General features: G+C 62.8%; 1 protein-coding gene across 1 annotated transcript in view; it reads left to right on the plus strand.

The window, feature by feature from the left end:
• The window catches only part of LOC123770570 (uncharacterized), a 564,737-nt gene that overhangs the window by 83,770 nt on the left and 467,339 nt on the right, over positions 1 to 13,628 (plus strand). Inside the window, 5 exon segments of the mRNA XM_069301599.1 lie at positions 3 to 239; positions 242 to 579; positions 747 to 1,107; positions 1,866 to 1,953; positions 2,487 to 2,677. Coding sequence (XP_069157700.1) covers positions 3 to 239; positions 242 to 579; positions 747 to 1,107; positions 1,866 to 1,953; positions 2,487 to 2,677 — 1,215 coding nt within the window.

Raw genomic sequence — 13,628 nt, forward strand, 5'->3', positions numbered from 1 at the left:
TGGTGCCGCGGACGGTCATCTCCACAGAGAACAGCACCACGCGCCTGACGGAGCCGCGCGGGGAGCGGGACCGCTCAGAACCCCGCTACTTCACCTTCTCCGACGTGCACCCATGTACCTGGGACACCCACGCCTCAGCCACCAGCGCCGCCGCCACCGCCAGCGGGCCCGCGCGGACCACCGCCGCCACCCGCGGTGCCGCAAGCGGTGACCCCGCCGCCTCCAGATTCCTCGTCCTTAAACCCCGACGTTTGCGCGAGAGCGACTGATAACCTACACGAGTAGTGAGGGCGCGAGGTTGACCTTCAGCGACCTGTACACCCGCGACTACCTCTACACACTGCCGGTGTTGTTCCTCGCGGCCGCACGCGGCAACTCCGCCATCACCTACCTGCTCCTGAAGTACGGTGCGGCGCCTGCGGCCACCGACACCCTGGGCAACACCCCGCTACACCTCGCCGCATGTCAGATGAACGTCGCCTGGGAGAGTGTACTCGACCTGCTCGAGTTCGGTGCCCCGATATCCCGCGCTAATAGTGCGGGCAACAGGGCGCTCGACCTGCAGCCTGCACTGGTCAGGTAGGCTGCCTGTCCCCCTCCCCCCCCTCCCCCGGGGGGTGTAGCAGGGGTGCACATGTCTAGGGTATACATATGAATATATTGCTATACATGTTGGATATACACACATGTGAATATTACACAATACATGTGAGGCTGGAGACCTAACCTGATGCTGGCACCAACAGGCTGCAGGAACAGTTGGTGTTGGACTGCTTCAGCACGTTCGAGCCCCCAGCCAGGCCGGAGCCGGATCCGGTGACGTCCTCGACCCGCGACCTGGCATCCGGCCCCGTCCGGCAGTCTTCCAACCTGCTCCGTCGCCTCCAGGGTGTGGCCAGCAGGGACAAGGGTGGCCCGGGTGTGGCCCCCTCCAGCAGCCTGCGGGGGCGGGCCACGGGGGCCCGGGCCGGGGCCCTCAGGGGGGACAAGGACGAGGACAACAGCGGGTCGTCGTCCGAGGCCGCGGCCCACCTGCAGGCGTCAGGCAGTGTGAGGAGCAGAGGGCCAGCCTCGACCCCCGGCCCGGGAAGTGACTACCGCAGTAAGGTGGGTACTGTGGCCCCTACACTGTGTGGCCCCTACACTGTGTGGCCCCTACACTGTGTGGCCCCCACATACTAACCCCCCCACATACTAACCCCCCCACATACTAACCCCCCCCACTGTTCCCCCCCACATACTAAATCCCCCCACTGTTCCCCCCACATGCTAAACCCCCCCCCCACTGTTCCCCCCCACATACTAACCCCCCCACATACTAAACCCCCCCCACTGTTCCCCCCACATACTAACCCCCCCCCACAGTGTTCCCCCTCCACATACTAAACCCCCCCCACTGTTCCCCCCACACACTAACCCCCCCCCCACAGTGTTCCCCCCACATACTAACCCCCCCCACAGTGTTCCCCCCCCACATACTAAACCCCCCCCACTGTCCCCCCCACATACTAACCCCCCCCCCCCCACAGTGTTCCCCCCCACATACTAAACCCCCCCCCACTGTCCCCCCCACATACTAACCCCCCCCCACTGTTCCCCCCACATACTAACCCCCCCCCCACAGTGTTCCCCCCCCACATACTAAACCCCCCCCCCCCACTGTTCCCCCCACATACTAAACCCCCCCCCCACTGTTCCCCCCACATACTAACCCCCCCCCCCACTGTCCCCCCCACATACTAACCCCCCCCCCACAGTGTTCCCCCCCCCACATACTAAACCCCCCCCCCCACTGTCCCCCCCACATACTAACCCACCCCCCACAGTGTTCCCCCCCACATGCTAACCCCCCCCACCTCCTACAGGAGCTGACGTGGGAGACACTGAGCCACTTGGGCACCCGCAGGAGGATCCGCCAACTTCACGAGGAGGGCATGGACTCTGAGGACGGTGGTGAGTGTGGCCCTGTGTGGCCCTGGGGTGGCCCTGGGGGGTGTAGCTCTGGGGTGTGTGACCCTGGGGGGTGTGGCCCTGGGGTGGCCCTGGGGTGTGGCCCTGGTGTGGTCTAGTTAATACTGTGGACCAGTGTAGTGGGTGGCCCACTGAGGCAGTTGGGCATGGATGTGAAGTAATTGTTGTTGGTGGTGATTGAGGTGGCTAGTTGAGGTGGCTGGTTGTGGTGGTGGTTATTGTGTGGTTGATGGTGGTAAGTGGTGTAGTTGCTACACGGGTAACGGACCAGGTCCACACTGACGCAGCCCACTAAACTTCAACATTACAGAGTCCCAAATTGATCTCTAATGTTCCGTAGAGTTAAGCTGTTATGTTAAATAGTTCAATAGTTATGTTAATAGTTAAATAAGTCTATCAGCATAAACATATATTTATCAATGTAAGTCTATGCTGATACTCAAGTGGGAAGCTGTGAAACTGCCAATGTTTACACTTGACACTGTTTCTAACTCTCTGGCATGCGTGCCGCGCAGGTAAGACGACGGTGGCCGAGGCGGAGAGGAGCATAGGGCTGCTGAAGCGGCTCTCCGCCAGTCCGGAGTGTTTGGGCTTCATCGCCAAGAACCTGCTGGCCTCCGCCGCCAACATCATAGACTTCTACGAGCGGTGTAACGAGAGCCACCTCCACACCTGCTTCAGTTCCCTCCTCCACAGCGTGCTCAAGGTAGGCCTCCTCGCTGTGAGGGCTCGAGCGGGACCTTGTAACTCCTCCACGCTGTGAGGGCTCGAGCGGGACCTTGTAACTCCTCCGCGCTGTGAGGGCTCGAGCGGGACCTTGTAACTCCTCCACGCTGTGTTCCCCGCCTCCTGCAGCCTGTCCTCCAGGGGGGAAGGTGTACCTCCTTGGAGGTTCACTTGCTAGTAATATCCTTTCAGACTATCACAAATACCTAGGTTAACTCTCCAGGCAGTTTGAGAGGGTAGAGGGGCGGGTTGTCTGGTTGTAATCACCTCACCTGAGTGTCAGGCGTGAATCAAGCTCTCCCTTCTGGAGGTGAAGGGAGAGCAGGGCGGCGCTCCATTAAGTGACCGTGAGTTAAGCGCGTATGGCCAATATGCAACCTCGCCAGAGCCGTTTCCCACCGCCGGTTACAGTAGCAGGAGGAAGGCCACGGGGACACAATATTATGAGTTTGTTACCAGTAACACGAGACCAACAACCCTGCCAACGGGCAAGGATGGAGGCATGAATAACTGGGTAAAAGTCGGAATAAAGAATATCTTTATGGGAGATGGGACAAGTGCGGACAGCTTCCCTGGGGGCAGCGTCCGCACACTCATGTGAGGACACCATAACATGGCTGAGAACCCAGCAGGGCCAGAGGGACCTCCGTCCTGCGTGTGAGGACCAAACATGTTTGTCGTTGAAGGTCACTGGTGGGGCTGGGGACCTTGTGGGGGTCACTGGTGGGGCTGGGGACCTTGTGGGGGTCACTGGTGGGGCTGGGGACCTTGTGGGGGTCACTGGTGAGGCTGGGGACCTTGTGGAGGTCACTGGTAGGGCTGGGGACCTTGTGAGGGTCACTGGTGGGGCTGGGGACCTTGTGGGGGTCATTGGTAGGGCTGGGGACCTTGTGGGGGTCACTGGTGGGGCTGGGGACCTTGTGGGGGTCAGTGGTGGGGCTGGGGACCTTGTGGAGGTCACTGGTGGGGCTGGGGACCTTGTGGGGGTCACTGGTAGGGCTGGGGACCTTGTGGGGGTCACTGGTGGGGACCTTGTGGGGGTCACTGGTGGGGCTGGGGACCTTGTGGGGGTCACTGGTGAGGCTGGGGACCTTGTGGGGGTCACTGGTGGGGCTGGGGACCTTGTGGGGGTCACTGGTGAGGCTGGGGACCTTGTGGGGGTCAGTGGTGGGGCTGGGGACCTTGTGGGGGTCAGTGGTGGGGCTGGGGACCTTGTGGGGGTCACTGCTGAGGCTGGGGACCTTGTGAGGGTCACTGGTGGGGCTGGGGACCTTGTGGTGGTCAGTGGTGGGGCTGGGGACCTTGTGGTGGTCAGTGGTGGGGCTGGGGACCTTGTGGTGGTCACTGGTGGGGCTGGGGACCTTGTGGTGGTCACTGGTGGGGCTGGGGACCTTGTGGGGGTCACTGGTGGGGCTGGGGACCTTGTGGAGGTCACTGGTGGGGCTGGGGACCTTGTGGAGGTCACTGGTGGGGCTGGGGACCTTGTGGAGGTCACTGGTGGGGCTGGGGACCTTGTGGAGGTCAGTGGTGGGGCTGGGGACCTTGTGGTGGTCAGTGGTGGGGCTGGGGACCTTGTGGTGGTCAGTGGTGGGGCTGGGGACCTTGTGGGGGTCACTGGTGGGGCTGGGGACCTTGTGGAGGTCACTGGTGGGGCTGGGGACCTTGTGGAGGTCACTGGTGGGGCTGGGGACCTTGTGGAGGTCACTGGTGGGGCTGGGGACCTTGTGGTGGTCACTGGTGGGGCTGGGGACCTTGTGGTGGTCACTGGTGGGGCTGGGGACCTTGTGGGGGTCACTGGTGGGGCTGGGGACCTTGTGGGGGTCACTGGTGGGGCTGGGGACCTTGTGGAGGTCACTGGTGGGGCTGGGGACCTTGTGGAGGTCACTGGTGGGGCTGGGGACCTTGTGGAGGTCACTGGTGGGGCTGGGGACCTTGTGGAGGTCACTGGTGGGGCTGGGGACCTTGTGGAAGTCACTGGTGGGGCTGGGGACCTTGTGGAGGTCACTGGTGGGGCTGGGGACCTTGTGGAGGTCACTGGTGGGGCTGGGGACCTTGTGGAGGTCACTGGTGGGGCTGGGGACCTTGTGGAGGTCACTGGTGGGGCTGGGGACCTTGTGGAGGTCACTGGTGGGGCTGGGGACCTTCTGGAGGTCACTGGTGGGGCTGGGGACCTTGTGGAGGTCACTGGTGGGGCTGGGGACCTTGTGGTGGTCACTGGTGGGGCTGGGGACCTTGTGGGGGTCACTGGTGGGGACCTTGTGGAGGTCACTGGTGGGGACCTTGTGGGGGTCACTGGTGGGGACCTTGTGGAGGTCACTGGTGGGGACCTTGTGGAGGTCACTGGTGGGGCTGGGGACCTTGTGGGGATCACTGGTGAGGCTGGGGACCTTGTGGAGGTCACTGGTAGGGCTGGGGACCTTGTGGGGGTCACTGGTGGGGCTGGGGACCTTGTGGGGGTCATTGGTAGGGCTGGGGACCTTGTGGGGGTCACTGGTGGGGCTGGGGACCTTGTGGGGGTCAGTGGTGGGGCTGGGGACCTTGTGGAGGTCACTGGTGGGGCTGGGGACCTTGTGGGGGTCACTGGTAGGGCTGGGGACCTTGTGGGGGTCACTGGTGGGGCTGGGGACCTTGTGGGGGTCACTGGTGAGGCTGGGGACCTTGTGGGGGTCACTGGTGGGGCTGGGGACCTTGTGGGGGTCACTGGTGAGGCTGGGGACCTTGTGGGGGTCAGTGGTGGGGCTGGGGACCTTGTGGGGGTCAGTGGTGGGGCTGGGACCTTGTGGGGGTCACTGCTGAGGCTGGGGACCTTGTGAGGGTCACTGGTGGGGCTGGGGACCTTGTGGTGGTCAGTGGTGGGGCTGGGGACCTTGTGGTGGTCAGTGGTGGGGCTGGGGACCTTGTGGTGGTCACTGGTGGGGCTGGGGACCTTGTGGTGGTCACTGGTGGGGCTGGGGACCTTGTGGGGGTCACTGGTGGGGCTGGGGACCTTGTGGAGGTCACTGGTGGGGCTGGGGACCTTGTGGAGGTCACTGGTGGGGCTGGGGACCTTGTGGAGGTCACTGGTGGGGCTGGGGACCTTGTGGTGGTCAGTGGTGGGGCTGGGGACCTTGTGGTGGTCAGTGGTGGGGCTGGGGACCTTGTGGAGGTCACTGGTGGGGCTGGGGACCTTGTGGAGGTCACTGGTGGGGCTGGGGACCTTGTGGGGGTCACTGGTGGGGCTGGGGACCTTGTGGAGGTCACTGGTGGGGCTGGGGACCTTGTGGAGGTCACTGGTGGGGCTGGGGACCTTGTGGTGGTCACTGGTGGGGCTGGGGACCTTGTGGTGGTCACTGGTGGGGCTGGGGACCTTGTGGGGGTCACTGGTGGGGCTGGGGACCTTGTGGGGGTCACTGGTGGGGCTGGGGACCTTGTGGAGGTCACTGGTGGGGCTGGGGACCTTGTGGAGGTCACTGGTGGGGCTGGGGACCTTGTGGAGGTCACTGGTGGGGCTGGGGACCTTGTGGAGGTCACTGGAGGGGCTGGGGACCTTGTGGAAGTCACTGGTGGGGCTGGGGACCTTGTGGTCACTGGTGGGGCTGGGGACCTTGTGGAGGTCACTGGTGGGGCTGGGGACCTTGTGGTGGTCACTGGTGGGGCTGGGGACCTTGTGGGGGTCACTGGTGGGGACCTTGTGGAGGTCACTGGTGGGGACCTTGTGGGGGTCACTGGTGGGGACCTTGTGGAGGTCACTGGTGGGGACCTTGTGGAGGTCACTGGTGGGGCTGGGGACCTTGTGGTGGTCAGTGGTGGGGCTGGGGACCTTGTGGTGGTCAGTGGTGGGGCTGGGGACCTTGTGGTGGTCACTGGTCGGGCTGGGGACCTAGTGGTGGTCAGTGGTGGGGCTGGGGACCTTGTGGAGGTCACTGGTGGGGCTGGGGACCTTGTGGAGGTCACTGGTGGGGCTGGGGACCTTGTGGTGGTCAGTGGTGGGGCTGGGGACCTTGTGGTGGTCAGTGGTGGGGCTGGGGGACCTTGTGGGGGTCACTGGTGGGGCTGGGGACCTTGTGGAGGTCACTGGTGGGGACCTTGTGGAGGTCACTGGTGGGGCTGGGGACCTTGTGGTGGTCACTGGTGGGGCTGGGGACCTTGTGGGGGTCACTGGTGGGGCTGGGGACCTTGTGGAGGTCACTGGTGGGGCTGGGGACCTTGTGGAGGTCACTGGTGGGGCTGGGGACCTTGTGGAGGTCACTGGTGGGGCTGGGGACCTTGTGGAGGTCAGTGGTGGGGCTGGGGACCTTGTGGTGGTCAGTGGTGGGGCTGGGGACCTTGTGGTGGTCAGTGGTGGGGCTGGGGACCTTGTGGAGGTCACTGGTGGGGCTGGGGACCTTGTGGAGGTCACTGGTGGGGCTGGGGACCTTGTGGAGGTCACTGGTGGGGCTGGGGACCTTGTGGAGGTCACTGGTGGGGCTGGGGACCTTGTGGTGGTCACTGGTGGGGCTGGGGACCTTGTGGTGGTCACTGGTGGGGCTGGGGACCTTGTGGGGGTCACTGGTGGGGCTGGGGACCTTGTGGGGGTCACTGGTGGGGCTGGGGACCTTGTGGAGGTCACTGGTGGGGCTGGGGACCTTGTGGAGGTCACTGGTGGGGCTGGGGACCTTGTGGAGGTCACTGGTGGGGCTGGGGACCTTGTGGAGGTCACTGGTGGGGCTGGGGACCTTGTGGAAGTCACTGGTGGGGCTGGGGACCTTGTGGAGGTCACTGGTGGGGCTGGGGACCTTGTGGAGGTCACTGGTGGGGCTGGGGACCTTGTGGAGGTCACTGGTGGGGCTGGGGACCTTGTGGAGGTCACTGGTGGGGCTGGGGACCTTGTGGAGGTCACTGGTGGGGCTGGGGACCTTCTGGAGGTCACTGGTGGGGCTGGGGACCTTGTGGAGGTCACTGGTGGGGCTGGGGACCTTGTGGTGGTCACTGGTGGGGCTGGGGACCTTGTGGGGGTCACTGGTGGGGACCTTGTGGAGGTCACTGGTGGGGACCTTGTGGGGGTCACTGGTGGGGACCTTGTGGAGGTCACTGGTGGGGACCTTGTGGAGGTCACTGGTGGGGCTGGGGACCTTGTGGGGATCACTGGTGAGGCTGGGGACCTTGTGGAGGTCACTGGTAGGGCTGGGGACCTTGTGAGGGTCACTGGTGGGGCTGGGGACCTTGTGGGGGTCATTGGTAGGGCTGGGGACCTTGTGGGGGTCACTGGTGGGGCTGGGGACCTTGTGGGGGTCAGTGGTGGGGCTGGGGACCTTGTGGAGGTCACTGGTGGGGCTGGGGACCTTGTGGGGGTCACTGGTAGGGCTGGGGACCTTGTGGGGGTCACTGGTGGGGCTGGGGACCTTGTGGGGGTCACTGGTGAGGCTGGGGACCTTGTGGGGGTCACTGGTGGGGCTGGGGACCTTGTGGGGGTCACTGGTGAGGCTGGGGACCTTGTGGGGGTCAGTGGTGGGGCTGGGGACCTTGTGGGGGTCAGTGGTGGGGCTGGGGACCTTGTGGGGGTCACTGCTGAGGCTGGGGACCTTGTGAGGGTCACTGGTGGGGCTGGGGACCTTGTGGTGGTCAGTGGTGGGGCTGGGGACCTTGTGGTGGTCAGTGGTGGGGCTGGGGACCTTGTGGTGGTCACTGGTGGGGCTGGGGACCTTGTGGTGGTCACTGGTGGGGCTGGGGACCTTGTGGGGGTCACTGGTGGGGCTGGGGACCTTGTGGAGGTCACTGGTGGGGCTGGGGACCTTGTGGAGGTCACTGGTGGGGCTGGGGACCTTGTGGAGGTCACTGGTGGGGCTGGGGACCTTGTGGTGGTCAGTGGTGGGGCTGGGGACCTTGTGGTGGTCAGTGGGTGGGGCTGGGGACCTTGTGGAGGTCACTGGTGGGGCTGGGGACCTTGTGGAGGTCACTGGTGGGGCTGGGGACCTTGTGGAGGTCACTGGTGGGGCTGGGGACCTTGTGGAGGTCACTGGTGGGGCTGGGGACCTTGTGGAGGTCACTGGTGGGGCTGGGGACCTTGTGGTGGTCACTGGTGGGGCTGGGGACCTTGTGGTGGTCACTGGTGGGGCTGGGGACCTTGTGGGGGTCACTGGTGGGGCTGGGGACCTTGTGGGGGTCACTGGTGGGGCTGGGGACCTTGTGGAGGTCACTGGTGGGGCTGGGGACCTTGTGGAGGTCACTGGTGGGGCTGGGGACCTTGTGGAGGTCACTGGTGGGGCTGGGGACCTTGTGGAGGTCACTGGAGGGGCTGGGGACCTTGTGGAAGTCACTGGTGGGGCTGGGGACCTTGTGGTCACTGGTGGGGCTGGGGACCTTGTGGAGGTCACTGGTGGGGCTGGGGACCTTGTGGTGGTCACTGGTGGGGCTGGGGACCTTGTGGGGGTCACTGGTGGGGACCTTGTGGAGGTCACTGGTGGGGACCTTGTGGGGGTCACTGGTGGGGACCTTTTGGAGGTCACTGGTGGGGACCTTGTGGAGGTCACTGGTGGGGCTGGGGACCTTGTGGTGGTCAGTGGTGGGGCTGGGGACCTTGTGGTGGTCAGTGGTGGGGCTGGGGACCTTGTGGTGGTCACTGGTCGGGCTGGGGACCTAGTGGTGGTCAGTGGTGGGGCTGGGGACCTTGTGGAGGTCACTGGTGGGGCTGGGGACCTTGTGGAGGTCACTGGTGGGGCTGGGGACCTTGTGGTGGTCAGTGGTGGGGCTGGGGACCTTGTGGTGGTCAGTGGTGGGGCTGGGGGACCTTGTGGGGGTCACTGGTGGGGCTGGGGACCTTGTGGAGGTCACTGGTGGGGACCTTGTGGAGGTCACTGGTGGGGCTGGGGACCTTGTGGTGGTCAGTGGTGAGGCTGGGGACCTTGTGGTCAGTGGTGGGGCTGGGGACCTTGTGGAGGTCACTGGTGGGGCTGGGGACCTTGTGGTGGTCACTGGTGGGGCTGGGGACCTTGTGGTGGTCACTGGTGGGGCTGGGGACCTTGTGGTGGTCACTGGTGGGGCTGGGGACCTTGTGGTGGTCACTGGTGGGGCTGGGGACCTTGTGGTGGTCACTGGTGGGGCTGGGGACCTTGTGGAGGTCACTGGTGGGGCTGGGGACCTTGTGGTGGTCACTGGTGGGGCTGGGGATCTTGTGGTGGTCACTGGTGGGGCTGGGGACCTTGTGGGGGTCACTGGTGGGGCTGCGGACCTTGTGGAGGTCACTGGTGGGGCTGGGGACCTTGTGGAGGTCACTGGTGGGGACCTTGTGGAGGTCACTGGTGGGGACCTTGTGGAGGTCACTGGTGGGGACCTTGTGGAGGTCACTGGTGGGGACCTTGTGGAGGTCACTGGTGGGGACCTTGTGGAGGTCACTGGTGGGGACCTTGTGGAGGTCACTGGTGGGGACCTTGTGGAGGTCACTGGTGGGGACCTTGTGGAGGTCACTGGTGGGGACCTTGTGGAGGTCACTGGTGGGGACCTTGTGGAGGTCACTGGTGGGGACCTTGTGGAGGTCACTGGTGGGGACCTTGTGGAGGTCACTGGTGGGGACCTTGTGGAGGTCACTGGTGGGGACCTTGTGGAGGTCACTGGTGGGGACCTTGTGGAGGTCACTGGTGGGGACCTTGTGGAGGTCACTGGTGGGGACCTTGTGGAGGTCACTGGTGGGGACCTTGTGGAGGTCACTGGTGGGGACCTTGTGGAGGTCACTGGTGGGGACCTTGTGGAGGTCACTGGTGGGGACCTTGTGGAGGTCACTGGTGGGGACCTTGTGGAGGTCACTGGTGGGGGACCTTGTGGAGGTCACTGGTGGGGACCTTGTGGAGGTCACTGGTGGGGACCTTGTGGAGGTCACTGGTGGGGACCTTGTGGAGGTCACTGGTGGGGACCTTGTGGAGGTCACTGGTGGGGACCTTGTGGAGGTCACTGGTGGGGACCTTGTGGAGGTCACTGGTGGGGACCTTGTGGAGGTCACTGGTGGGGACCTTGTGGAGGTCACTGGTGGGGACCTTGTGGAGGTCACTGGTGGGGACCTTGTGGAGGTCACTGGTGGGGACCTTGTGGAGGTCACTGGTGGGGACCTTGTGGAGGTCACTGGTGGGGACCTTGTGGAGGTCACTGGTGGGGACCTTGTGGAGGTCACTGGTGGGGACCTTGTGGAGGTCACTGGTGGGGACCTTGTGGAGGTCACTGGTGGGGACCTTGTGGAGGTCACTGGTGGGGACCTTGTGGAGGTCACTGGTGGGGACCTTGTGGAGGTCACTGGTGGGGACCTTGTGGAGGTCACTGGTGGGGACCTTGTGGAGGTCACTGGTGGGGCTGGGGACCTTGTGGTGGTCACTGGTGGAGCTGGGGACCTTGTGGTGGTCACTGGTGGGGCTGGGGACCTTGTGGGGGTCACTGGTGGGGCTGGGGACCTTGTGGGGGTCACTGGTGGGGCTGGGGACCTTGTGGAGGTCACTGGTGGGGACCTTGTGGAGGTCACTGGTGGGGACCTTGTGGAGGTCACTGGTGGGGACCTTGTGGAGGTCACTGGTGGGGACCTTGTGGAGGTCACTGGTGGGGACCTTGTGGAGGTCACTGGTGGGGACCTTGTGGAGGTCACTGGTGGGGACCTTGTGGAGGTCACTGGTGGGGACCTTGTGGAGGTCACTGGTGGGGACCTTGTGGAGGTCACTGGTGGGGACCTTGTGGAGGTCACTGGTGGGGCTGGGGACCTTGTGAGGGTCGCCGGGACCTCACCCCTGACCTGTAACTAAGGGGGGGGGGGTCACCCCCCTGACCTGTAAATAGGGGGGTAATCCACCCCCCTGACCTGTAACTAGGGGGTAATCCACCCCCCTTGACCTGTAACTAGGGGGGTAATCCACCCCCCTGACCTGTAACTAGGGGGGTAATCCACTCCCCCCCTGACCTGTAACTAGGGGGGTAATCCACCCCCCCCTGACCTGTAACTAGGGGGTAATCCACCCCCCCTTGACCTGTAACTGGGGGGGTAATCCGCCCCCCTGACCTGTAACTAGGGGGTAATCCACCCCCTGACCTGTAACTAGGGGGGTAATCCACCCCCTGACCTGTAACTAGGGGGGTAATCCACCCCCCCTGACCTGTAACTAGGGGGGTAATCCACCCCCCTGACCTGTAACTAGGGGGGTAATCCACCCCCCTGACCTGTAACTAGGGGGGTAATCCACCCCCCTGACCTGTAACTAGGGGGTAATCCACCCCCCTGACCTGTAACTAGGCGGTAATCCACCCCCCTGACCTGTAACTAGGGGGTAATCCACCCCCCTGACCTGTAACTAGGGGGTAATCCACCCCCCTGACCTGTAACTAGGGGGGTCACCTGTGATAGAGAGACAAGGTCATGCAGGCCACGGGGCTTAAAGCTGACCTGGCACTGAGACAACCTGTACTGACATTCAGGGAAGCCAATTGCTTGCCACTGATTGTTTCCGAGGGCCAGGAGAAGCCGGGAGAGTAATCACGCTGAGTGAGGCTCCTGCCACATCCTAGAGCTCTTACCTCTAACGTGTAGCCCACTAAGCTACCCCCTTTGGGACCCGTAGTCTCCCCATCTCTGCCACCACCTTTACGGGGAGTGGTAGTCGAGTCTATCCACTTTGGTGCGTTGTATAATATAATTACTTGCTCCGCCAATGGTGGCAGCGGTGGGATTCTGTGCCTTAAAATGTTGCATTATTCATTGCAAGGCAACTACTGGGAGAAAGTGCCAAGCCATTACGACTATATAGCACTGGGAAGGGATAGGGGTTTGGGATGAGGAAGGAATGGGTGCCCAACCACTTACGGTCGGTCGGAATGATGTCGGAACAGATCTGAAAATTACATTTCCTCCAAAGTATAGGAACTACAATTATTATATCGTCTTATAACCACTGACCACAGCATGATCACTAACTTCACTATGGCGGTGTGTCCACTCACAGGATGAGTGACACTGCCCAATACTGTCACTATGGCGGTGTGTTCACTCACAGGATGAGTGACGCTGCCCAATATTGTCACTATGGCGGTGTGTTCACTCACAGGATGAGTGACGCTGCCCAATATTGTCACTATGGCGGTGTGTCCACTCACAGGATGAGTGACGCTGCCCAATACTGTCACTATGGCGGTGTGTCCACTCACAGGATGAGTGACACTGCCCAATACTGTCACTATGGCGGTGTGTCCACTCACAGGATGAGTGACACTGCCCAATACTGTCACTATGGCGGTGTGTCCACTCACAGGATGAGTGGCGCTGCCCAATACTGTCACTATGGCGGTGTGTCCACTCACAGGATGAGTGACGCTGCCCAATACTGTCACTATGGCGGTGTGTCCACTCACAGGATGAGTGGCGCTGCCCAATACTGTCACTATGGTGGTGTGTCCACTCACAGGATGAGTGACGCTGCCCAATACTGTCACTATGGCGGTGTGTCCACTCACAGGATGAGTGACGCTGCCCAATACTGTCACTATGGCGGTGTGTCCACTCACAGGATGAGTGACGCTGCCCAATACTGTCACTATGGCGGTGTGTCCACTCACAGGATGAGTGACGCTGCCCAATACTGTCACTATGGCGGTGTGTCCACTCACAGGATGAGTGACGCTGCCCAATACTATCACTATGGCGGTGTGTCCACTCACAGGATGAGTGACGCTGCCCAATACTATCACTATGGCGGCGTGTTCACTCACAGGATGAGTGACGCTGCCCAATACTATCACTATGGCGGCGTGTTCACTCACAGGATGAGTGACGCTGCCCAATACTATCACTATGGCGGTGTGTCCACTCACAGGATGAGTGACGCTGCCCAATACTATCACTATGGCGGCGTGTTCACTCACAGGATGAGTGACGCTGCCCAATACTGTCACTATGGCGGTGTGTCCACTCACAGGATGAGTGACGCTGCCCAATACTATCACTATGGCGG

Source organism: Procambarus clarkii, chromosome 46 (assembly GCF_040958095.1).
Source record: "Procambarus clarkii isolate CNS0578487 chromosome 46, FALCON_Pclarkii_2.0, whole genome shotgun sequence".
NCBI lineage: Eukaryota > Metazoa > Arthropoda > Malacostraca > Decapoda > Cambaridae > Procambarus > Procambarus clarkii.